This window comes from Heptranchias perlo, chromosome 45, assembly GCF_035084215.1.
Source record: "Heptranchias perlo isolate sHepPer1 chromosome 45, sHepPer1.hap1, whole genome shotgun sequence".
Lineage (NCBI taxonomy): Eukaryota > Metazoa > Chordata > Chondrichthyes > Hexanchiformes > Hexanchidae > Heptranchias > Heptranchias perlo.
The window spans coordinates 443,497-466,083 of record NC_090369.1 but is presented as its reverse complement, the minus strand read 5'-3'; the positions used below and the strand labels follow the sequence as shown (position 1 = coordinate 466,083).

At 60.8% G+C, this 22,587-nt stretch overlaps 2 protein-coding genes across 2 annotated transcripts; one reads left to right on the top strand and one right to left on the bottom strand.

Annotated features, from left to right (window-relative positions):
- Positions 1-6,650: 6,650 nt before the first annotated feature.
- naa10 (N-alpha-acetyltransferase 10, NatA catalytic subuni) lies at positions 6,651-15,527 on the bottom strand. The gene is made up of 9 exons (XM_067976229.1): positions 15,523-15,527; positions 13,697-14,036; positions 12,631-12,729; positions 11,456-11,514; positions 10,589-10,634; positions 9,337-9,452; positions 8,664-8,708; positions 7,678-7,762; positions 6,651-6,889 (listed from the first exon to the last, which is right to left on the bottom strand). Exons 1-9 carry the CDS (start codon positions 15,525-15,527, stop codon positions 6,737-6,739), a joined length of 948 nt encoding a protein of 315 aa, XP_067832330.1. The 3' UTR covers positions 6,651-6,736.
- A 725-nt stretch (positions 15,528-16,252) lies between these two features.
- ubl4a (ubiquitin like 4A) lies at positions 16,253-20,532 on the top strand. Its single transcript, XM_067976141.1, is given in 5 exon segments — positions 16,253-16,370; positions 18,086-18,191; positions 18,662-18,820; positions 18,823-18,851; positions 20,225-20,532. Coding segments are annotated over 5 exon segments (453 nt in total). The 5' UTR covers positions 16,253-16,322; the 3' UTR covers positions 20,336-20,532.
- Positions 20,533-22,587: the final 2,055 nt, after the last annotated feature.

Below are 22,587 nucleotides of genomic sequence, written 5' to 3'. Positions count from 1 at the left end.
TTAAGGAGGCGCGAAAATACGCGGCCGCCAGATTGACATTGGGCCGGTCCAATCATCGACCGAGCCGCCCACTGGAACCCGCCCAGTGGGCGGGGCTAATGGCCAGGCGCTCGCTCCACAGATGAATCAGGGGCCGATCTGTCACGTGTCCCATTGGCCGCCAATGAAAATGTGGGTTTCGTAAGTCCCACCCCCTGCTCCAACTGACCGATGGGTTCAGGGCTCCTCCGACAGTGCGGCGCTCCCCTCAGTACTGACCCCTCCGACAGTGCGGGCGCTCCCTCAGTACTGACCCTCCGACAGTGCGGCGCTCCCTCAGTCCTGACCCTCCGACAGTGCAGCACTCCCTCAGTACTGACCCTCCGACAGTGCAGCACTCCCTCAGTACTGACCCTCCGACAGTGCGGCGCTCCCTCAGTACTGACCCTCCGACAGTGCGGCGCTCCCTCAGTACTGACCCCTCCGACAGTGCGGCGCTCCCTCAGTACTGACCCTCCGACAGTGCGGCGCTCCCTCAGCACTGACCCTCCGACAGTGCGGCGCTCCCTCAGTACTGACCCTCCGACAGTGCGGCGCTCCCTCAGTACTGACCCTCCGACAGTGCGGCGCTCCCTCAGTACTGACCCTCCGACAGTGCGGCCCTCCCTCAGTACTGACCCTCCGACAGTGCGGCGCTCCCTCAGTACTGACCCTCCGACAGTGCGGCGCTCCTCAGTACTGACCCTCCGACAGTGCGGCGCTCCCTCAGTACTGACCCTCCGACAGTGCGGCGCTCCCTCAGTACTGACCCTCCGACAGTGCGGCGCTCCCCTCAGTACTGACCCTCCGACAGTGCGGTGCTCCCTCAGTACTGACCCTCCGACAGTGCGGCGCTCCCTCAGTACCGACCCTCCGACCGTGTGGCGCTCCCTCAGTACTGACCCTCCGACAGTGCGGCGCTCCCTCAGTACTGACCCTCCGACCGTGTGGCGCTCCCTCAGTACCGACCCTGCGACAGTGCGGCGCTCCCTCAGTACTGCCCCTCCGACAGTGCGGCGCTCCCCTCAGTACCGACCCTGCGACAGTGCGGGCGCTCCCTCAGTACTGCCCCTCCGACAGTTGCGGCGCTCCCTCAGTACTGACCCTCCGACCGTGCGGCGCTCCCTCAGTACCGACCCTCCGACAGTGCGGCGCTCCCTCAGTACTGCCCCTCCGACAGTGCGGCGCTCCCCTCAGTACCGACCCTCCGACCCGTGCGGCGCTCCCTCAGTACCGACCCTCCGACAGTGCGGCGCTCCCTCAGTACCGACCCTCCGACCGTTGCGGCGCTCCCTCAGTACCGACCCTCCGACAGTGCGGCGTTCCCTCAGTACCGACCCTGCGACAGTGCGGCACTCCCTCAGTACTGACCCTCCGACAGTGCAGCGCTCCCTCAGTACTGACCCTCCGACAGTGCGGCGCTCTCTCAGTACCGACCCTCCCGACAGTGCGGCGCTCCCTCAGTACCGACCCTCCGACAGTGCGGCGCTCCTCAGTACCGACCCTCCGACAGTGTCGGCGCTCCCTCAGTACCGACCCTCCGACAGTGCGGCGCTCCCTCAGTACCGACCCTCCGACAGTGCGGCGCTCCCCTCAGGACTGACCCTCCGACAGTGCGGCGTTCCCCTCAGGACTGACCCTCCGACAGTGCGGCGCTCCCTCAGTACTGACCCTCCGACAGTGCGGCGCTCCCTCAGGACTGACCCTCCGACAGTGCGGCGCTCCCTCACGACCGACCCTCCGACAGTGGGGCGCTCCCTCAGTACTGACCCTCCGACAGTGCACCGCTCCCTCAGTACCGACCCTCCGACAGTGCGGCGCTTCCCTCAGTACCGACCCTCCGACAGTGCGGCGCTCCCTCAGTACCGACCCTCCGACAGTGCGGCGCTCCCTCAGTACCGACCCTCCGACAGTGCGGCGCTCCCTCAGTACCGACCCTCCGACAGTGCGGCGCTCCCTCAGTACCGCCCCTCTGACAGTGCGGCGCTCCCTCAGTACTGACCCTCCGACAGTGCGGCGCTCCCTCAGTACCGACCCTCCGACATCCCGACAGTGCGGCGCTCCCTCAGTACCGACCCTCCGACAGTGCGGCGCTCCCTCAGTACTGACCCTCCGACAGTGCGGCGCTCCCTCAGTACTGACCCTCCGACAGTGCGGAGCTCCCCTCAGTACTGACCCTCCGACAGTGCGGCGCTCCCTCAGTACTGACCCTCCGACAGTGCGGCGCTCCCTCAGTACTGACCCTCCGACAGTGCGGGCGCTCCCTCAGTACTGAACCTCCGACAGTGCGGCGCTCCCCTCAGTACTGACCCTCCGACAGTGCGGCGCTCCCTCAGTACTGACCCTCCGACAGTGCGGCGCTTCCCTCAGTACTGACCCTCTCCGACAGTGCGGCGCTCCCTCAGTACTGACCCTCCGACCGTGCGGCGCTCCCTCAGTACTGACCCTCCGACCGTGCGGCGCTCCCTCAGTACTGACCCTCCGACCGTGCGGCGCTCCCTCAGTACCGACCCTCCGACAGTGCGGCGCTCCCTCAGTACCGACCCTCCGACAGTGCGGCGCTCCCTCAGTACCGACCCTCCGACAGTGCGGCGCTCCCTCAGGACTGACCCTCCGACAGTGCGGCGTTCCCTCAGGACTGACCCTCCGACAGTGCGGCGCTCCCTCAGTACTGACCCTCCGACAGTGCGGCGCTCCCTCAGGACTGACCCTCCGACAGTGCGGCGCTCCCTCAGGACTGACCCCTCCGACAGTGCGGCGCTCCCTCAGTACCGACCCTCCGACAGTGCACCGCTCCCTCAGTACCGACCCTCCGACAGTGCGGCGCTCCCTCAGTACCGACCCTCCGACAGTGCGGCGCTCCCTCAGTACCGACCCTCCGACAGTGCGGCGCTCCCTCAGTACCGACCCTCCGACAGTGCGGCGCTCCCTCAGTACTGCCCCTCTGACAGTGCGGCGCTCCATCAGTAATGACCCTCCGACAGTGCGGCGCTCCCCTCAGTACTGACCCTCCGACAGTGCGGCGCTCCCTCAGTACCGACCCCTCCGACAGTGCGGCGCTCCCTCAGTACTGACCCCTCCGACAGTGCGGCGCTCCCTCAGGACTGACCCTCCGACAGTGCGGCGCTCCCTCAGGACTGACCCTCCGACAGTGCGGCGCTCCTCAGTACTGACCCTCCGACAGTGCACCGCTCCCTCAGTACCGACCCCTCCGACAGTGCGGCGCTCCCTCAGTACCGACCCTCCGACAGTGCGGCGCTCCCTCAGTACCGACCCTCCGACAGTGCGGCGCTCCTCAGTACCGACCCTCCGACAGTGCGGCGCTCCCTCAGTACCGACCCTCCGACAGTGCGGCGCTCCCTCAGTACTGCCCCTCTGACAGTGCGGCGGCTCCCTCAGTACTGCCCCTCCGACAGTGCGGCGCTCCCTCAGTACTGACCCTCCGACAGTGCGGCGCTCCCTCAGTACCGACCCTCCGACAGTGCGGCGCTCCCTCAGTACCGACCCTCCGACAGTGCGGCGCTCCCTCAGTACTGACCCTCGACAGTGCGGCGCTCCCTCAGTACTGCCCCTCCGACAGTGCGGGCGCTCCCTCAGTACTGCCCCTCTGACAGTGCGGCGCTCCCTCAGTACTGACCCTCCGACAGTGCGGCGCTCCTCAGTACTGACCCTCCGACAGTGCGGCGCTCCCTCAGTACCGACCCTCCGACAGTGCAGCGCTTCCCTCAGTACTGACCCTCCGACAGTGCAGCGCTCCCTCAGTACTGCCCCTCCGACAGCGCGGCGCTCCCTCAGTACTGACCCTCCGACAGTGCGGCGCTCCCTCGGCACCGACCCTCCGACCGCGCGGCGCTCCCTCGGCACCGACCCTCCGACCGCGCGGCGCTCCCCTCGGCACCGACCCTCCGACAGTGCGGCGCTCCCTCGGCACCGACCCTCCGACAGTGCGGCGCTCCCTCGGCACCGACCCTCCGACCCGCGCGGCGCTCCCCTCAGTACTGACCCTCCGGCGCTCCCTCGGCACCGACCCTCCGACCGCGCGGTGCTCCCTCGGTACCGACGCTCCCTCGGCACCGACCCTCCGACCCGCGCGGCGCTCCCTCGGTACCGACCCTCCGACCGCGCGGCGCGCTCCCTCGGTACCGACCCTCCGACCGCGCGGCGCTCCCTCGGCACCGACCCTCCGACCGCGCGGCGCTCCCTCGGCACCGACCCTCCGACCGCCGCGGCGCTCCCATCGGCACCGACCCTCCGACCGCGCGGCGCTCCCTCGGCACCGACCCTCCGACCGCGCGGCGCTCCCTCGGTACCGACCCTCCGACCGCGCGGCGCTCCCTCGGTACCGACCCTCCGACCCGCGCGGCGCTCCCTCGGTACCGACCCTCCGACAGCGCGGCGCTCCCTCGGCACCGACCCTCCGACACTCCCTCGGTACCGACCCTCCGACAGCGCGGCGCTCCCTCGGCACCGACCCTCCGACATCGCGGCGCTCCCTCGGCACCGACCCTCCCGACAGCGCGGCGCTCCCTCGGCACCGACCCTCCGGCGCTCCCTCGGCACCGACCCTCCGACATCGCGGCGCTCCCTCGGCACCGACCCTCCGACAGCGCGGCGCTCCCTCGGCACCGACCCTCCGACATCGCGGCGGCTCCCTCGGCACCGACCCTCCGACAGTGCGGCGCTCCCTCGGCACCGACCCTCCGACCGCGCGGCGCTCCCTCGAGCACCGACCCTCCGACAGCGCGGCGCTCCCTCGGCACCGACCCTCCGGCAGCGCGGCGCTCCCTCGGCACCGACCCTCCGGCAGCGCGGCGCTCCCTCGGCACCGACCCTCCGGCAGCGCGGCGCTCCCTCGGCACCGACCCCTCCGGCAGCGCGGCGCTCCCTCGGCACCGACCCTCGGGCAGCGCGGCGCTCCCTCGGCACCGACCCTCGGGCAGCGCGGCGCTCCCTCGGCACCGACCCTCGGGCAGCGCGGCGCTCCCTCGGCACCGACCCTCGGGCAGCGCGGCGCTCCCTCGGCACCGACCCTCGGGCAGCGCGGCGCTCCCTCGGCACCGACCCTCGGGCAGCGCGGCGCTCCCTCGGCCACCGACCCTCGGGCAGCGCGGCGCTCCCTCGGCACCGACCCTCGGGCAGCGCGGCGCTCCCTCGGCACCGACCCTCGGGCAGCGCGGCGCTCCCCTCGGCACCGACCCTCGGGCAGCGCGGCGCTCCCCTCGGCACCGACCCTCGGGCAGCGCGGCGCTCCCTCGGCACCGACCCTCGGGCAGCGCGGCGCTCCCCTCGGCACCGACCCTCGGGCAGCGCGGCGCTCCCTCGGCACCGACCCTCGGGCAGCGCGGCGCTCCCCTCGGGCACCGACCCTCCGACAGCGCGGCGCTCCCTCGGCACCGACCCTCCGACAGCGCGGCGCTCCCTCGGCACCGACCCTCCGACATCGCGGCGCTCCCTCGGCACCGACCCTCCGACATCGCGGCGCTCCCTCGGCACCGACCCTCCGACAGCGCGGCGCTCCCTCAGTACCGACCCTCCGACACTCCCTCAGTACTGACCCTCCGACAGCGCGGCGCTCCCTCGGTACCGACCCTCCGACAGTGCGGCGCTCCCTCGGCACCGACCCCTCCGACATCGCGGCGCTCCCTCGGCACCGACCCTCCGACAGTGCGGCGCTCCCTCGGCACCGACCCTCCCTCAGTACCGACCCTCCGACACTGCAGCGCTCCCTCAGTACCCCCGCCCCTCCGACAGCGCGGCGCTCCCTCAGTACTGACCCTCCTGACAGTACAGCTAACGATGGCCATAATACAGACCCTGTTACGCTGCAGACTGTGGACTGATCTTGGTCGGACTGTGCTGGTGCACCTACAGTGCAGCATCTGTCCATTGAAGAGTGCGCGCCCTCTCTGCTCCTTGGAGCCCGGCCACCAGCACCCGCTTGGTTCTGGCATTTGGAACGTTTTACTCGTGCCCGAGAGGTCATCGAATCATACAGCAGGAGGCCATTCAGCCCATCATGCCTGTACTAGCTCTTCGAACACACTGTCCAATTGAATTTTTTTGCGACTGGCCTGAAATTATACCACGCCCTGCACAAACAGAATCTCTCGTCTGTTCAATTCACCGTTGGCCTCAGCCCTTCGTCTGGAGGTCTCACTTTAGAAGAACATGGCACATAAATCTCCCTTTGAATTAAACACACAACAGTGGTACCTTCAATAGTGTTTATTTGGCATTTACACTGTGACCTTGTGCAGTCCGAACCAGGACTGGGATCTCCCGTTGCTCGTGCCGCTAACCTCTCCTCCCCACGGGGTCTGAGAAACGGAGCAGCCTCCTGGCTGGGAGTGAGGCCCGTGACGAAGGGGAGGCAAAAGGCCGAGGGGTTGCGTGTGTGTCACGGTTCCACCCCCTGGGCAATAGATGCCCACGAGCTGAAGGTCCCATCGCTGACGGCCCAGGAGACGCACGCAGGTTTCTTCAGATCAACAAAAGAGTTCTAAATCAGGGGTGGGGGGGGGGCAGAGTGAAGGGTGGGGGAGTCAGTGCAGTGACGGACCGCGGGGTAGGCTCCTGCGCCTGGGATCGCCCTGTGCGTTATGATGCAGAGTCCGAGGCCTCTGAGCTGTCCTTCACGTCCGTGCTCTCCGTCGCCTCGCTGACCTCGCTGACGTCCTTGCTGTCTCCGCTGTCCTCGGCCAGTCGCGGGCTCTGACCATCACCCCCGCCGTGCCTGTGCCCCCACCACCCCCGCACTTGTCGTCGCGGCAGCAGTCCGGGACGTGGTTACACCTGTGGACGGGACCGGTGATCCAGGGACCCCGGTGCCAGTGGTTTCAGTCGTTCCCTTCGTGTCCGCTTGTTTCCTGAACTGGAGGAAAAGCCAACGGCAATGAAGCAGGTCCCAGAACCCCTGACCCCACCCGGGGCACCGAGCCCCCTCCCCCCACCGGCCCCCCCGGGACACCGAGCCCCCTCCCCCACCGGCCCCCCCGGGACACCGAGCCCCCTCCCCCCACCGGCCCCCCCGGGACAACCGAGCCCCCTCCCCCCACCGGCCCCCCCGGGACACCGAGCCCCCTCCCCCCACCGGCCCCCCCACGGGACAACCGAGCCCCCTCCCCCCCACCGGCCCCCCCGGGACACCGAGCCCCCTCCCCCACCGGCCCCCCCGGACACCGAGCCCCCCTCCCCCACCGGCCCCCCCGGGACACCGAGCCTCCTCCCCCCACCGGCCCCCCCGGGACACCGAGCCCCCTCCCCCCACCGGCCCCCCCGGGACACCGAGCCCCCTCCCCCCACCGGCCCCCCCGGGACACCGAGCCCCCTCCCCCCACCGGCCCCCCCGGGACAACGAGCCCCCTCCCCCCACCGGCCCCCCCGGGACACTGAGCCCCCTCACCCGGGATGCCAAGCCCCCTCCCCCCACCGGCCCCCCCGGGACACCGAGCCCCCTCACCCGGGATGCCAAGCCCCCTCCCCCCACCGGCCCCCCGGGACACCGAGCCCCCTCACCCGGGATGCCAAACCCCCGAGCCCCCTAACCCGGGACACCAAGCCCCCTCCTCCCACCGGCCCCCCGGAATGCCGAACCCCCCCTCCCTTCTCCTCCCTCACCGGCATTTTGCACTCCAAGGAAATGGAAGGAGAAGGACAAACCTCATCTGCCAACAGAGTCAGGTCCCTCTTCATGGCGTAAGCATCCTCCCCGTCCGCATAGTACTTGGGCTCCACCTCACTGATCCTGCACCCAGACAAGGACAAAGTTTTACAAAGCTGCACAAAGTTGTGTTCCAGCTGGACAGAGCTCTGGTCAGACCCCATCTGGAGAGACTGCGTTCAGTTCTGGGCACCGCACCTCAGGGAGGATATACTGGCCTTGGAGGGGGTGCAGCGCAGATTCACCAGAATGATACCGGGGCTAAAAGGGGTTAAATTCCGAGGACAGGTCGCACAGACCGGGCTTGTATTCCCTCGAGTGTGGAAGATTAAGGGGTGATCTAATCGAGGGGTTTAAGATGATTAAAGGATTTGATAGGGTCGATGGAGAGAAACTATTTCCTCTGGTGGGGGAGTCCAGAACAAGGGGGCAGAACCTTCAAATTAGAGCCAGGCCGTTCAGGGGTGATGTCGGGAAGCATTTCTTCACACAAAGGGGAGTGGGAATCTGGAACTCTCTCCCCAAAAAGCTGTGGAGGCTGGGGGTCAATTGGAGCTTTCAGCACTGAGATCAATAGATTTTTGTTGGATATCAATGGATTTGGAGCAAAGGTGGGTAAATGGAGTTAAGATACAGAACAGCCATGGTGCTGAATGGCCTCCTCCTGTTCCTATCCAACAGGTTAGAGGGGCTGAATGGCCTCCTCCTATTCCCATACACACAGGACGTACGATATGCCACAGGTTTTGGTTAGGGTCCTGTCGTACAAGCCCCTCACCAAATCACAAGCCCTGCCCTGGGGAAATGGACGGGCTCTGAGCCTAGGGCCGAGGCAGCTGAAGGCACGGCCGCCAATGGTGGGGCAACGGGAATCAGGGATGGACAAGAGGCCGGAATTGGAGGAGCGCAGAGATCTCGGAGGGATGTAGGGCTGGAGGAGGTTACAGAGATAGGGGGCAGGGGGTTAAAGTCTGAGAACACTTACTGGAAGTTCAGTGTGTTGGAGTAGAGATGCAGAGCGGCTCGATTGCTGCGAGGGGGGGGAAATCAGAAAAACAGGAATTAAAATTCTCACAGCATCCATTCGGCACAGATCAACACCCCTCAGACACTCCGGATTAATAACCTACAGGTGTCTGAATGACAAATACAGCCTCTGGGGTATGCGACTTCATACAGAGCAATTCTTCAATCTCGGGTGCTCCGTCTCTGAGCCGCCACTCCCATCATCGTCGCTCCTGCTCCTGCCCCTCACCCCAGCTCAGAGAGAGAGTGCGCCAACATTCACAGGCCCTCCCGATCCCCCCAAACCAGGGAGCAACTCACACAAACAGCCGTCTGAAAACACAGCCTCCGACATTTTCATCGGTGATTATCCTCAGGACACCACTCCCCTGCTAAAGGCACGGAGTGAGGACGAGAGGTCATTGGCGGCGGTCCCGAGGGAGCGCCGCCCCGTCAGAGGGTCCTGAGGTGGTGAAAGACACTGTAGAAATGCACGAAAGGCGGATCCCGGAGCCCAAACAGAGTCTGCAGCAGCCAAGTCTGCCCGCAGGCCAGGCCAGGCCAGGAAGCTGGGGCCCTGCCTGCGTCTCTGTGGCCCCGAACCTGCACTTCCATTAGAACCAGACGCGCCCCCACCGAGTGGCCGACAGTACCTCTTCCTGACGTGCAGTGACACGTATCGGGCGTTGAAGTTCTCGATCATGGCCCGCGAGGCCTGGTCCATCAGCTTCTGAGCCAGCCCGAGACGGCGATGGGACCTCTTCACCGCCTGGGGAAGGAGTGGGACACGAGTGTTTCTATCACAGTAGCTCACAGCCCCATTATACTCGAGGCGGGGGGGGAGTGGGACTAATCGGACAGCTCTTTCAAAGAGCCGGCACAGGCACGAAGGGCCGAATGGCCTCCTTCTGTGCTGTATGGTTCTATGATTAGACAGGTAAAGGGGCCGCATTTACACAAAGCAATAACACTCCCCTCCCCCTCCCCCTCACTATCTCCTCAATGTCCTGACCCTTACGGTGGTACAACCCCACAAGCAACAGCACCCCCAGCCTTCACTCCCATGCCCGAGCAGCCCATCCGCACGCGCAAGGCCCAAACACCGGGTGTCAGCAGTGGTGCCGTTCAACCGTGAGGGGCATCACAGCTGCGCCCGACGGGCTGCTCCCACTTGGGAGTCTGTGCACGAGCTCCTTTCAGATGGGGGAAATCAGCAGCACAGCCCTTGGCTGGGGGTGGGCGTGGGGGGGGGGAAAGAGAAGATAGACAGGGAACCCGCTCCCTGGGCTGGGCAGCTGGCGCTCTGAAATCAGCCTCTAGGAGGCAGGAGAGAGTCGCCTGGTATTTGCCCTCCCCGCCCGCAGGGGGAGCCGGTGGCCCAGGCCCGGCCAGTGACCCCAACGGTTAAAGGGGTCACTTTGTGTTGGGCTCTTCTCGACTTGAAACACTTCCCATTTTATACAAGAATATCCTTTCCACATAATCTTCGCTATCTGTTGAACATTAACACGACCGCAGAGATCTTCGAGTGGGGTATCCTCCCCCTCCCCCTCCCCCTCCCACCCCGGCTTAGACATCATGATCCTCAATATGTGGGAAGGACAGCACTTTCTGGAGTGAGAGAGCGAGAGAGACAAAGGGCCCATCTCCAGCCATCCCCCCCTCCCCAGCTCAGCCCCCGTTTCCCCCCTCTCCCCCCCCCCCCCCCCCAGGCTCGGCCCCCGTTTCCCGGCTCGGCCCCCCTCTTCCCGGCTCGTCCCCCCGTTTCCCCCCCCCGGCTCGTCCCCCCGTTCCCCCCCCACCCCGTTTCCCCCCCCACACAAAGGCTCGTCCCCCTTTCCACCCCCCCCCACAGGCTCGTCCCCGTTTGCTGCGCCTTGTTTCAGAGGGACGCAGGTTCCGTACCAGGGAGGTGATGTGTCCGTGAGGGACGTCATCAGGATCTTCTTCCCTGAAAGAGAAAAACCCAGAGCTTCAAAATCAAACTGACCAAGGGGCAGGTCAATACATCAGAGGGACGTTAATAAACACCCCACAGCTCAGTGAGTGAATGCCCCATTGGGTGCGTGCTGTGTTACACGGCCCAGGAAGGGCCGGGCCTCCTCTCCCCACCTTGGGCCCAGTTAGCGGTGGAGATGCTACACTGATTAGGGAGGAAATCATCGTTACCGGACTTCAGGTGATTGGGTTATAAAGGGGGATAAGCAGGGTTCAGGTGCTGACCCACTGGATGGGGTAAAGGGTCAAAGTAAAGGTGAGCCCCACACCTCAGGGGTCAGGGAGCTGGTCAGCCAGCCTCCTCGCCCAGGCCCAGCCCAGAGAAGGGGGCAGGTGGGTAACAGATCGAAGGACATATTCTGTCAGGAAAGGCTGGGGCTTTTTTCTCCAGAAGAGAAGGCTGAGAGGTGACCTGACAGGGTTGATGTAGAGAAGATGTTTCCACTTGTGGGGGAGACCAGAACTCGGGGCCGTAAATATAAGACAGTCAGTAATAAATCCAATAGGGAATTCAGGAGAAACTTCTTTACCCAGAGAGTGGTAAGAATGTGGAACTCACTCCCACGGGGAGTGGTTGAGGGGAATAACATGGATGCATTTAAGGGGAAGCTGGATAAACACATGAGGGAGAAAGGAATAGAAGGATAGGGTGATGGGGTGAGATGGAGTAGGCTCGTGTGGAGTGTAAACACCAGCATAGACCCATCGGGCCGAACGGCCTCTTTCCGTGCTGTACATTCTATGTAGTCGAACAAGAGTCAGCCTCTCACTCACATCTTCGCCAGAACGTAACCCACGATCTTTCCGTTCTCATCCTCCGCAATGTAAGAAAGCTGGAAGGGTGGGGGTGGGGGGGAAGAAAAGACAAGTTAATGCTGCCCTTCTGAAATGGCGGCAAGCTTGATCAGTGTCAGGTCCCTTCCCGAGGGCTGGATACAGGTTCCATCTCCAAACAGTACTTTATAAATTCATTCTGGGGATGTGGGCGTCGCTGGCGAGGCCGGCATTTATTGCCCATCCCTAATTGCCCCTTGAGAAGGTGGTGGTGAGCCGCCTTCTTGAACCACTGCAGTCCGTGTGGTGACGGTTCTCCCACAGTGCTGTTAGGGAGGGAGTTCCAGGATTTTGACCCAGCGACCTGAAGCAATTCCCGTCAGTGAGTGATATTAAAAATCTTGCGCAGGGCGTCCACTTCCTGCTGTCATGATTTTTGAGCAACAGTTCTGTTTCAACATTTCTCATTCAAATCAGCATGTCAAATGTCAGCTATGGCTCAGTGGGTCTCACCCTCCCAAGTCAGGAGGTCAGGGTTCACAACACACTCCAGAGAATCAAGCCCATAATCCAGGCCGACACTCCCGGGGGGTTGGTGGGGGCAGCACTGAGGGAGCGCCGCACCGCCGGAGGGGCCGTCTTTCGGATGAGACATTAAACCAAGGCACCGTCTGCCCTTTCAGGTGGATGTAAAAGATCCCTTGGCCACTATTGGAAGAAGAGCAGGGGAGTTCTCCCTCAAGCAACATCGTTAAAAATTATCTGGTGATTATCACATTGCTGTTTGTGGGATCTTGCTGTGCACAATTTGGCTGCCACTGTTTCCTGTTTCACAACAGTGACCACACTTCAAAATATGTACTTCATTGGCTGTGAAGCGCTTTGGGACATCCTGAGGTGGTGAAAGACGCTGTACAAATGGGAGTTCTTTCTTTCTATGTAAACTGTCACGGTGTAGTTGCAGGGTCCGGGCACTGGGTGGCCCTGTGGAGCGAGGTTTGCGAAGCTCCCGACCCCCCCCCCACCGTCACCCCCCACCCCCGCCTCGCCCCCCCCCCCCCCCCCCACCGTCACCCCGCACAGTTCGATTCACCGCCAGAGGGGCAGGCGACGTCACGGACAGCGTGCTAGTCGTGTCACATACAAGAGTGTGAACAAAGGTGGCGGGTCCCTACCTGGGGCCACGACAGCCCGTGGTAGAAGTAATACTTCATCTGGTAGTTTTCGGGGAGACACAGCAGATTACAGTGCTGCATGTTCATCAGGTCTTCCGGCTGTGGACGGACAGAGAATAGAAAACATATGAAATTCTGACAGGGCGAGACAGACTGGATTCAGGGAGGATATTTCCCCTGGCTGGGGGGTCCAGAATGAGGGGTCACAGTCTCTGGATACGGGGTAGGACATTTAGGACTGAGATGAGGAGAAATTTCTTCACTCAGTGGGTGGTGAACCTGTGGAATTCTCTACCACAGAAGGCTGTGGAGGGCAAGTCACTGAATATATTTAAGAAGGAACTGGATAGATTTCTAGACACAAAAGGCATCAAGGGGAATGGGGAGAGAGCGGGAATATGGCATTGAGATAGAGGATCAGCCATGATCATATTGAATGGGGGAGCAGGCTCGAAGGGCCGAATGGCCTACTCCTGCTCCTATTTTCTATGTTGTAGAGACGATCACACACACACACCACACACGGAGCTAGAGGTGCGACTTTTATAATTTTGCGGTTGCACCGCGGGGGGAGGGGGTCCAACTGAAAATTTCAACAACCGAGACGGATGGGTTTTTTTGTTGAGTCACAGAATCAAGGCGGGTAAATGGGGTTAAGGTGCAGATCAGCCACGATCTTAGTGAATGGAGGGACAGGGGGGGGGGGGGAGGAGACGACGCGGGGGGGGGGTGGGGGGGGGGGAGGAGACGCGGGGGGGGGGGGGGGGGGATTCACCTCTCCCCAGTCCAGCCGCGGCCATTACAGATAATAATAAACATTTTGGAAACATTGTGTGGGATTTAATTCGGTTTAAATACTTGAGGTTCCCCCCCCCCCCCCCCCCCAAGAGCTGAGAGGGATGAAGCTCCCACGGGCCGGGGCGGCTAACTTTAGCCCGAGGCCTGTGGGCCTACACTCCCCCCGGCCGGGGCGCGGCTAACTTTAGCCCGAGGCCTGTGGGCCTACACTCCCCCGGTCGGGCCGGCGCGGCTAACTTTAGCCCGAGGCCTGTGGGCCTACACTCACCCGGGCGTTGCGGATGGCGCCGGTTGGGGGCGGGGCGGGAATTCCGGTCCTTTTTTTTTTCCCGCTCAGAACGTTGTTCCCGATTTGAATTTTTGAACCGATCTCCCGCAGGAACCGTTCCAACCGACACCGGGCGGCACGTGACACCCACACGTGGGGGGGGGCGGGCGCAGAGGGAGAGGCTTCTGATTGGCACACCCCACCCCAATCAACGACACGAACCGCCGCTGATTGACAACCGAGCTGGCCAATCGGCTGGGTCGGGAGGCGGGTAGAGGGACAAGACTTTCGACCAATCAGAAGCCGACATTCTGTATTGACAGGTGCTCGCACCAATGAGCTGCAAAGGCAGCTATGATTGACAACCTACAGGACCAATCATACTTGGATCCTTGGAACCCGCCTGGCAGCCAATCAACTGGAACTCCCTGTCTCTCCCCCCCCACCCCACGCTTAAAGGAGAAGTTTCAGTGAATCAGGGTTAAAGGGGAGGGGGGGCGGTGGAGAGAAAATAAATCAGCCAGGGATTTTCCTGCTCCTGATCATGCTCCAGTGACCCCCTGCTGGAAAGTGTGCCCGATATGAGGGGCCGGGTGAGGGTGGGTTCAGGCTTGGCTGTGATGCCACCCGCAGTCAAATTGCCCACCGCCAAGGTCCACGGGTGTAGAAAGGCCCCAGCCTTGGCTGAAGTCAATACTGAGCCTCGTTGAACGAGGGATAGTTTCCAGTCTCCAAGCCATGGACGGTTCACTGGGAACTGGGGTGAAACTGCCCCAACCCCAACGTATCACCAGCCCCGGCTGTTTCGAACCCAGGTTCCAGGTTCCGGCACAGGCACGAAGGGCCGAATGGCCTCCGTCTGCGCTGTATGATTCTATAATTTAAAGGGGGAGCATCCTAACCCACTGAGCCACTTGCCCCTGCTCTCCCCACCTTCACTGCCAAATACTTTTTCTCCATTCTTCCCCTTTTAAGTCTGGTTCAGTTGCTCTCACTCTCCCCACTGAGTACTCTGAAGGTCGGGGGTTCGAGCCCCCACTCCAAGAGACTCGAGCCCCATAATCCAGGCCGAAACTCCCCAGGGGCAGTACCGAGGGAGCGCCGCACTGTCGGAGGGTCGGTACTGAGGGAGCGCCGCACTGTCGGAGGGGTCGGTACAGAGGGAGCGCCGCACTGTCGGAGGGTCAGTACTGAGGGAGGGCCGCACTGTCGGAGGGTCGGTACTGAGGGAGCGCCGTGCTGTCGGAGGGTCGGTACAGAGGGAGAGCCGCACTGTCGGAGGGTCGGGGCCGAGGGAGCGCCGCACTGTCGGAGGGTCGGTACAGAGGGAGAGCCGCACTGTCGGAGGGTCAGTACCGAGGGAGCGCCGCACTGTCGGAGGGTCAGTACCGAGGGAGCGCCGCACTGTCGGAGGGTCAGTACCGAGGGAGCGCCGCACTGTCGGAGGGTCAGTACCGAGGGAGCGCCGCGCTGTCGGAAGGGCCGTCTTTCGGATGAGACGTTAAACCGAGGCCCCGTCTGCCCCTCTCTCAGGTGGATGTAAAGGAGCCCGTGGCCACTATTGGAAGAAGAGCAGGGGAGTTCTCCCCGGGGTCCTGGGGCCAATATTTATCCCTCTACCAACATCACTGAAAAACAGATGATCTGGGTCATTTATCACATCGCTGTTTGTGGGATCTTGCTGTGCGCAAATTGGCTGTCTCGTTTCGTACATTACAACAGTGACCACACTTCACCAAAAGTACTTCATTGGCTGTAAAGCTTTGGGACGTCCTGAGATGGTGAGAGGTGTTCTTGGAGAATTTACCCCATGATTCCAACTGTACCCCATAGTCTCGCATCCCCAATAAACAGACAAGAGAGTGTGAAAACTGCTCTGCACCCCCCCCCCCCCCCACCCTCCAGTCCGGCTTCCCCACATTACCCACTCTGTTCAAACACCTTTTAATGAAGCTCTGTACCTGGGGCCTGCCCCTTTAAGGCTGTCTCCGTGTCCCTTTAATTGGCGGCCTGCCCCTTTAAGGCTGTCTCCGTGTCCCTTTAATTGGCGGCCTGCCCCTTTAAGGCTGTCTCCGTGTCCCTTTAATTGGCGGCCTGCCCCTTTAAGGCTGTCTCCGTGTCCCTTTAATTGGCGGCCTGCCCCTTTAAGACTGTCTCCGTGTCCCTTTAATTGGCGGCCTGCCCCTTTAAGACTGTCTCCGTGTCCCTTTAATTGGCGGCCTGCCCCTTTAAGGCTGTCTCCGTGTCCCTTTAATTGGCGGCCTGCCCCTTTAAGGCTGTCTCCGTGTCCCTTTAATTGGCGGCCTGCCCCTTTAAGGCTGTCTCCGTGTCCCTTTAATTGGCGGCCTGCCCCTTTAAGGCTGTCTCCGTGTCCCTTTAATTGGCGGCCTGCCCCTTTAAGGCTGTCTCCGTGTCCCTTTAATTGGCGGCCTGCCCCTTTAAGGCTGTCTCCGTGTCCCTTTAATTGGCGGCCTGCCCCTTTAAGGCTGTCTCCGTGTCCCTTTAATTGGCGGCCTGCCCTTTAAGGCTGTCTCCGTGTCCCTTTAATTGGCGGCCTGCCCCTTTAAGGCTGTCTCCGTGTCCCTTTAATTGGCGGCCTGTGCTGCTCCTTTCTCCCGGCCGCAGGATGCAGCTCAGCATCAAACTGATGCACGGAACCGAGTGCTGCCTCGAGGTGAGCGGGGAGCGAGGGCCGAGGACAAGGGGAGTACGGGGCCGGGGGCCGGGGAGTGGGGAGTGGAGAGTGCGGCCTCGGTTCGGGGGAGGGGGCTGAGCCCCCGGGGGGGGATGTTTGGGGGTCGGAGCCCCGGGCTCGCTCTCTCCCCCCCGTCAATCCGCTCTTGTCCCGGTGCCTGTTAATTCTGCCCCGGATTATCATTTCCCCACTCCCGAGGTTAGACCCCCCCCCCCCCCGGTCTGTAATTATCGCTTTATCCCCACCCCCTGTGTTGAACCAGGGTGTAATTCTCCAGCCCTCCGGCAACACCCCTGTATCTACAGATGTTTTGGGAGATTATGGCCGGTAACTCCTCCCCCTCCCCCCCCCTCAGTAACTCCCTCCCCCTCCCCCCCCCTCAGTAACTCCTCCCCCTCCCCCCCCCTCAGTAACTCCCCCCCCCTCCCCCCCCCTCAGTAACTCCCCCCCCCCCCCCCCTCCCGGGTGATTTATCTACTTTAAGTACAGCCGGCTTTTCTCCATACCTGCTCTTTATCAATTTTTAGCCCATCCAGTATCTCAACTATATCTTCCTTTACTGAGACTCTGGCAGCATCTTCTTCCTTGGTAAAGACAGATGCAAAGTACTCATTTAGTACCTCGGCCATGCCCTCTGCCTCCATGGTCCCTGATCGGCCCCACCCCTCCTCTTACTGTTTACATGCCTAAAGAAGACTTTTGGATTCCCTTTTATGTTTGCCACCAGTCTATTCTCATACTCTCTCTTGCCCCTCTTATTTCCTTTTTCACTTCCCCTCTGAACTTTCTATAATCTGCCTGGTTCTCACTTGTGTTATCAACCTGACATCTGTCATATGCCCCTTTTTTCTGCTTTATCTTACTACCTCTTTTGTTATCCGGGAGCTCTGGATTTAGTTGCCTTACTTTTCTCCCGCGTGGGAATGTACCCAGACTGTACCTGAACCATCTCCTCCTTAAAGACCACCCAGTGTTCAATGTACAGTTTGCCTGCCAATCTTTGATTCAATTTACCCGGGCCAGATCTGTTCTCATCCCTCTGAAATTGGCCCTCCTCCAATTCAGTATTTTTACTTTCGAGTGGTCATGTCCTCTCCAATATGATCGTTGTTCTCTAAATGTTCCCCCACTGACACTTGCTCCACTTGGCCCGCCTCATTCCCTAGAACCAAGTCCAGCAATGCCTCCTTCCTCGTTTGGCCGGAAACGCACTGGTCGAGAAAGTTCTCCTGAACACATTTCAAAAATCTCCCCCACTTTGCCCCTTATACTATTACTGTCCCAGTCTATATCAGGATAGTGAAGTCCCCCGTCATCACAACTCTGGTTTTTGCACCTCACTGTAATTTCCCTGCCCAATATTTAAGAACAGGTTCGGTAGGTGTTCGATTGGGGAGGGGGGAAAAAGGGATTCGAACCTTTGCTGGTGTGGACTGGCTGGATCCACTGGCCTGTTTTCGAGCCGGAACACGGACTTAATCAAAAAAAAAACACTGCGGATGCTGGAAATCTGAAATAAAACAGAAAATGCTGGAAACGCTCAGCAAGGTGACCCTTCGTCCTGAAACACTAACTCTGTTTCTCTCTCTCTCCACAGACGCTGCCTGACCTGCTGAGCTGCTCCAGCATCTTCTGGTTTTTATTCTGGAATATGTAGCTCACCAGCTCTGAACCGCTGCCCCTTTGCTTTTCAGGTCTCTGAAAATGAGATGGTTGCAGCTGTGAAGGTCATCATCGCTGAAAAGATGAATATCCCAGTGGGCCAGCAGCGCCTGCTCTACAAGGGGAAAGCCCTGTCAGGTAAAGCAGCCCCCCTGTGCAGGGCACCGCGGCGGAGGAGGGCCGAGGGCCCCCCTGTGCAGGGCACCGCGGCGGAGAGGGCCGAGGGCCCCCCTGTGCAGGGCACCGCGGCGGAGGAGGGCCGAGGGCCCCCCTGTGCAGGGCACCGCGGCGGAGGAGGGCCGAGGCCCCCCTGTGCAGGGCACCGCGGCGGAGGAGGGCCGAGGGCCCCCCTGTGCAGGGCACCGCGGCGGAGAGGGCCGAGGGCCCCCCTGTGCAGGGCACCGCGGCGGAGGAGGGCCGAGGGCCCCCCTGTGCAGGGCACCGCGGCGGAGGAGGGCCGAGGGCCCCCCTGTGCAGGGCACCGCGGCGGAGGAGGGCCGAGGGCCCCCCTGCGCAGGGGAGGGCCGAGGGGGGGGGGGTTCCTTGTGTGCTGTTTCTCTAATAACTGTTTTACCCCGATGGTTCTCTCTCCCCTTTCCCCTTACCAGACCAGCACAGACTGACCGATTATGGGATCCGACCCAATGCCAAGCTGAACCTGGTGGTGAAACCGGCAGAGAGAGCCTCGCCCGAAGTCACACCGCAGGGATCCAAACACAGCCCTGGCACTGGTCTCGGAGATCCTGACAAGCACTTTGCACCGGCAGATGTGAGAAAGTTCTAGAACAGCTGCAGAAGGTACACAGACTCCCCCCCCCATGAGCTGGGCACCACACACAGCGAGGAGGGTGGGACAGTTTGGAGAGTTTACCCGCCCTGGGAGCATTATGGACAACGCATAGAGTCTCTCAGCACAGGAGGGAGGCCATTCAGCCCATCGTGCCTGTGCTGGCTCTTTGAAAGAGCTATCCGATTAATCCCACTTCCCCCTGCTCTTTCCCCAGAGCCCTGCAGTTCTTTCCCCTTCAAGTATTTATCCAATTCCCTTTGAAAGTTATTATTGAATCTGCTTCCACCGCCCTTTCAGGCAGCGAATTCCAGATCAGAACAACTCGCTGCGTAAAAAACATTCTCCTCATCTCCCCTCTGGTTCTTTTACCAATCACCTTAAATCTGTGTCCTCTGGTTACCGACCCTCCTGCCACTGAAACAGTTTCTCCTTATTTACTCGATCAAAACCTCTTCCTGATTTTGAACCCCTCGATTAAATCTCCCCTTAACCTTCTCTGCTCCAAAGGAGAACAATCCCAGATTCTCCAGTCTCTCCACATCACTGAAGTCCCTCATCCCTAGTAAATCATGTCTGCACCCTGTCTAGAGGGAGCTTTACTCTGTATCTAACTCTGTACCTGCCCTGGGAGTGTTTGACGGGACAGTGTAGAGGGAGCTTTACTCTGTATCTAACCTGTACCTGCCCTGGGAGTGTTTGATGGGACAGTGTAGAGGGAGCTTTACTCTGTATCTAACCCTGTACCTGCCCTGGGAGTGTTTGATGGGACAGTGTAGAGGGAGCTTACTCTGTATCTAACCCTGTACCTGCCTGGGAGTGTTGATGGGACGGTGTAGAGGGAGCTTTACTCTGTATCTAACCCTGTACCTGCCCCTGGAGTGTTGATGGGACAGTGTGGAGGGAGCTTTACTCTGTATCTAACCCGTGCTGTACCTGCCCTGGGAGTGTTTGATGGGACAGTGTAGAGGGAGCTTTACTCTGTATCTAACCCTGTACCTGCCCTGGGAGTGTTTGATGGGACAGTGTAGAGGGAGCTTTACTCTGTATCTAACCGTGTACCTGCCCTGGGAGTGTTTGATGGGACAGTGTAGAGGGAGCTTTACTCTGTATCTAACCCTGTACCTGCCCTGGGAGTGTTTGATGGGACAGTGTAGAGGGAGCTTTACTCTGTATCTAACCCTGTACCTGCCCTGGGAGTGTTTGATGGGACAGTGTAGAGGGAGCTTTACTCTGTATCTAACCCGAACACATCAGAGATGGGAGTTTCTACAGTGAATTTACTCATTTGGGGGAAATTCCTTATTGGTTGTTTATGTTCTTGCCAACAATTCTGACCACTGATCGATCTCTGTCTTCCTTTCTCTCCCTCCCTCCCGATCAGGACTATGACAGAAACCTGCGTCTCCTGAGCCTCGATGACATTGAACGGATATCGACTCGGATTCTGCACCCTGATGTGGCGGACACCATGGACCTCTCCTTCTTGGACTAGTCATGGAGCAGAGTTCGGACCCCCAGCTGACCGGGACCCTACACTTCCTGCTGCCCTTTACATTGTGTGATTAAGATTTTATCTTTCATTTCCTTTCTCGTGCCGTTGAAGAGCTCGGCGCACGCTCCGTTCCAGAATGTTCTGTCCGAATGTGAGACTGTTTACTGTGGATTATTAAAACCAACAGAGAAACAAAAGTTGGGGGAGGCAAAGCAGTAACTTTGGCTAAACAAAAAAAATGGTTCTGATGTCCAGGGGGAGGTTTTAAGAGTGTGTTTTGCTATTCTGTTAATGTCAGTGGGGGTCTCCCTCCCTCTCTCTCGCCTCGGAGTCAGGAAGTGGTGGGTTCGAGCCCCCACTCCGTAGACTCGAGGCCGTCACTCCCAGTACAGCACGGAGGGAGTGCCGCGCGGCCGCAGGGGCCGCCTTTCGGGATGAGACGTTAAACCGAGGCCCCGTCTGCCCCTCTCAGGTGGATGTAAAAGATCCCACGGCCACTACTGGAAGAAGAGCAGGGGGAGTTCTCCCCGGTGTCCTGGGGCCGACATTTATCCCTCAACCAACATCACTTTAAAAAAAACAGATGATCTGCTCGTTTATCACATTGCTGTTTGTGGGATCTTGCTGTGCGCAAATTGGCTGCTGCGTTTCCCACATTACAACAGTGACTGCACTTCAAAAAGTACTTCATTGACTGTGAAGCTTTGGGACGTCCTGAGGTGGTGAGAGGGGCTGGAGAAATGGGAGCTCCTTCTCTCTGAAGGTACTTTGGATGGAGGCGTCTCCGCGGAGGCCAGGTTGCGAAGGGCGGGTGACCTGCAGGTCATCGCGCGGCCGCAGTGGGCTGATGGGAGTTGTAGTCCTCGCTCCGCCTCCCAGCGCCACGGCGCCCCCTGCAGGACGGGAGGGGAAACTCCCACCTCAGCGCCCCCTGCAGGACGGGAGGTGAACGCTCACCACTCTGAAAGTGGAGCAACCTTTTGTACCTTCTCCGGTTCCCCCTCTCCTCCCCCCCCCCCCCCTTCAAGACGTTGCCTCTCACTGGGGTACAGGGTTGTGGGGCATCAACTGCCCTCTGGTACCTCACTCAAGTGGCCTTTCACTGTCAGCCTGGACTGTGTGTTGGCAGGATATTCGACTGCAGGGGCATCACAGCCAAGCCCATTCCTCTTCTCATCCGGGTGGCCAACAGGGGTCATTGGACTGCGATCAGGAGCAGGAACCCTGGCTGATCTACGCCCCTCCCTAACCCAGCGGCACTGATGTACACCTCCCCACACCTCATTCTGACATCGTCGAGCCCAGTCCGTGCTGGCGATGGGAGTTGTCGTTCTTGGTGTGTTCGGAGGTGCTCAGTACCACACCGGGCGGTGCAATTAGCCAACCAGCCAGAGGGAGGGAGTGGGTGAAGCTCTCTCCGATTCTTCTTCCCGTGCACCAGGATTCCTGGCAGCTGAGGTCTGCGATCAAGGGTTTCACCGAGTGGGGAGGGACAGTGTACGTGTGTCGGAGTCTCAGACGCAGCCACCCTGAAAACATCTCACTGCAAGTGAGTCCCGATCTTTGTTACCGCCAGACTCCCACTATCCCGATGCTCTCCTGGTCGGCCTCCCGCCTTCCACCCTCCGTAAACTCCAGCTCATCAAAACTCTGCTGCCCCCGTATCCTGACTCGCACCGAGTCCCGTTCACCCATCACCCCCTGTGCTCGCTGACCTACACTGGATCCCGGTCCGGGAACGCCTCGATTTTTAAAATTCTCATCCTCCTGTTCCAATCCCTCCCTGGCCCTCGCCCCCCCTCCCTATCTCTGTAACCTCCTCCAGCCCCTACAAACCCTCCCAGATCTCTGCGCTCCTCCAATTCTGGCCTCTTGTCCATCCCCCCGATTTCCATCACTCCACCATTGGCGGCCGTGCCTTCAGCTGCCTCGGCCCTAAGCTCTGGAATTCCCTCCCTAAACCTCTCCGCCTCTCTCTCCTCCTTTAAAACCCTCCTTAAAACCTCCCTCTTTGACCAAGCTTTTGGTCACCTGTCCTAATATCTCCTTATATGGCTCAGTGTCAATTTCTGTCTGATTTACGCTCCTGTGGAGGGCCTCGGGGACGTTACGTTAAAGGGGCTGTCGTTGTTATTGTTGTTCAGCCAGCTGCTCTTCGAAAGGACGTCAGTAACTCTCGTCAACTCCAGTCCTCGCTGACGTGATCAGCCTGTTTTTCTCCTGGTTCCGTCTCTGCCTGTTTGTGTGTGTTT

Coding starts and splice junctions, on each gene's coding strand:
- naa10 (XM_067976229.1), bottom strand. Junction 7,763..8,663: donor TCCAACACACTGAACTTCCA/GTAAGTGTTCTC, acceptor GTCTGGGTGCAG/GATCAGTGAGGTGGAGCCCA. Junction 6,890..7,677: donor TGACTCTGTTGGCAGATGAG/GTTTGTCCTTCT, acceptor CTTTTCCTCCAG/TTCAGGAAACAAGCGGACAC.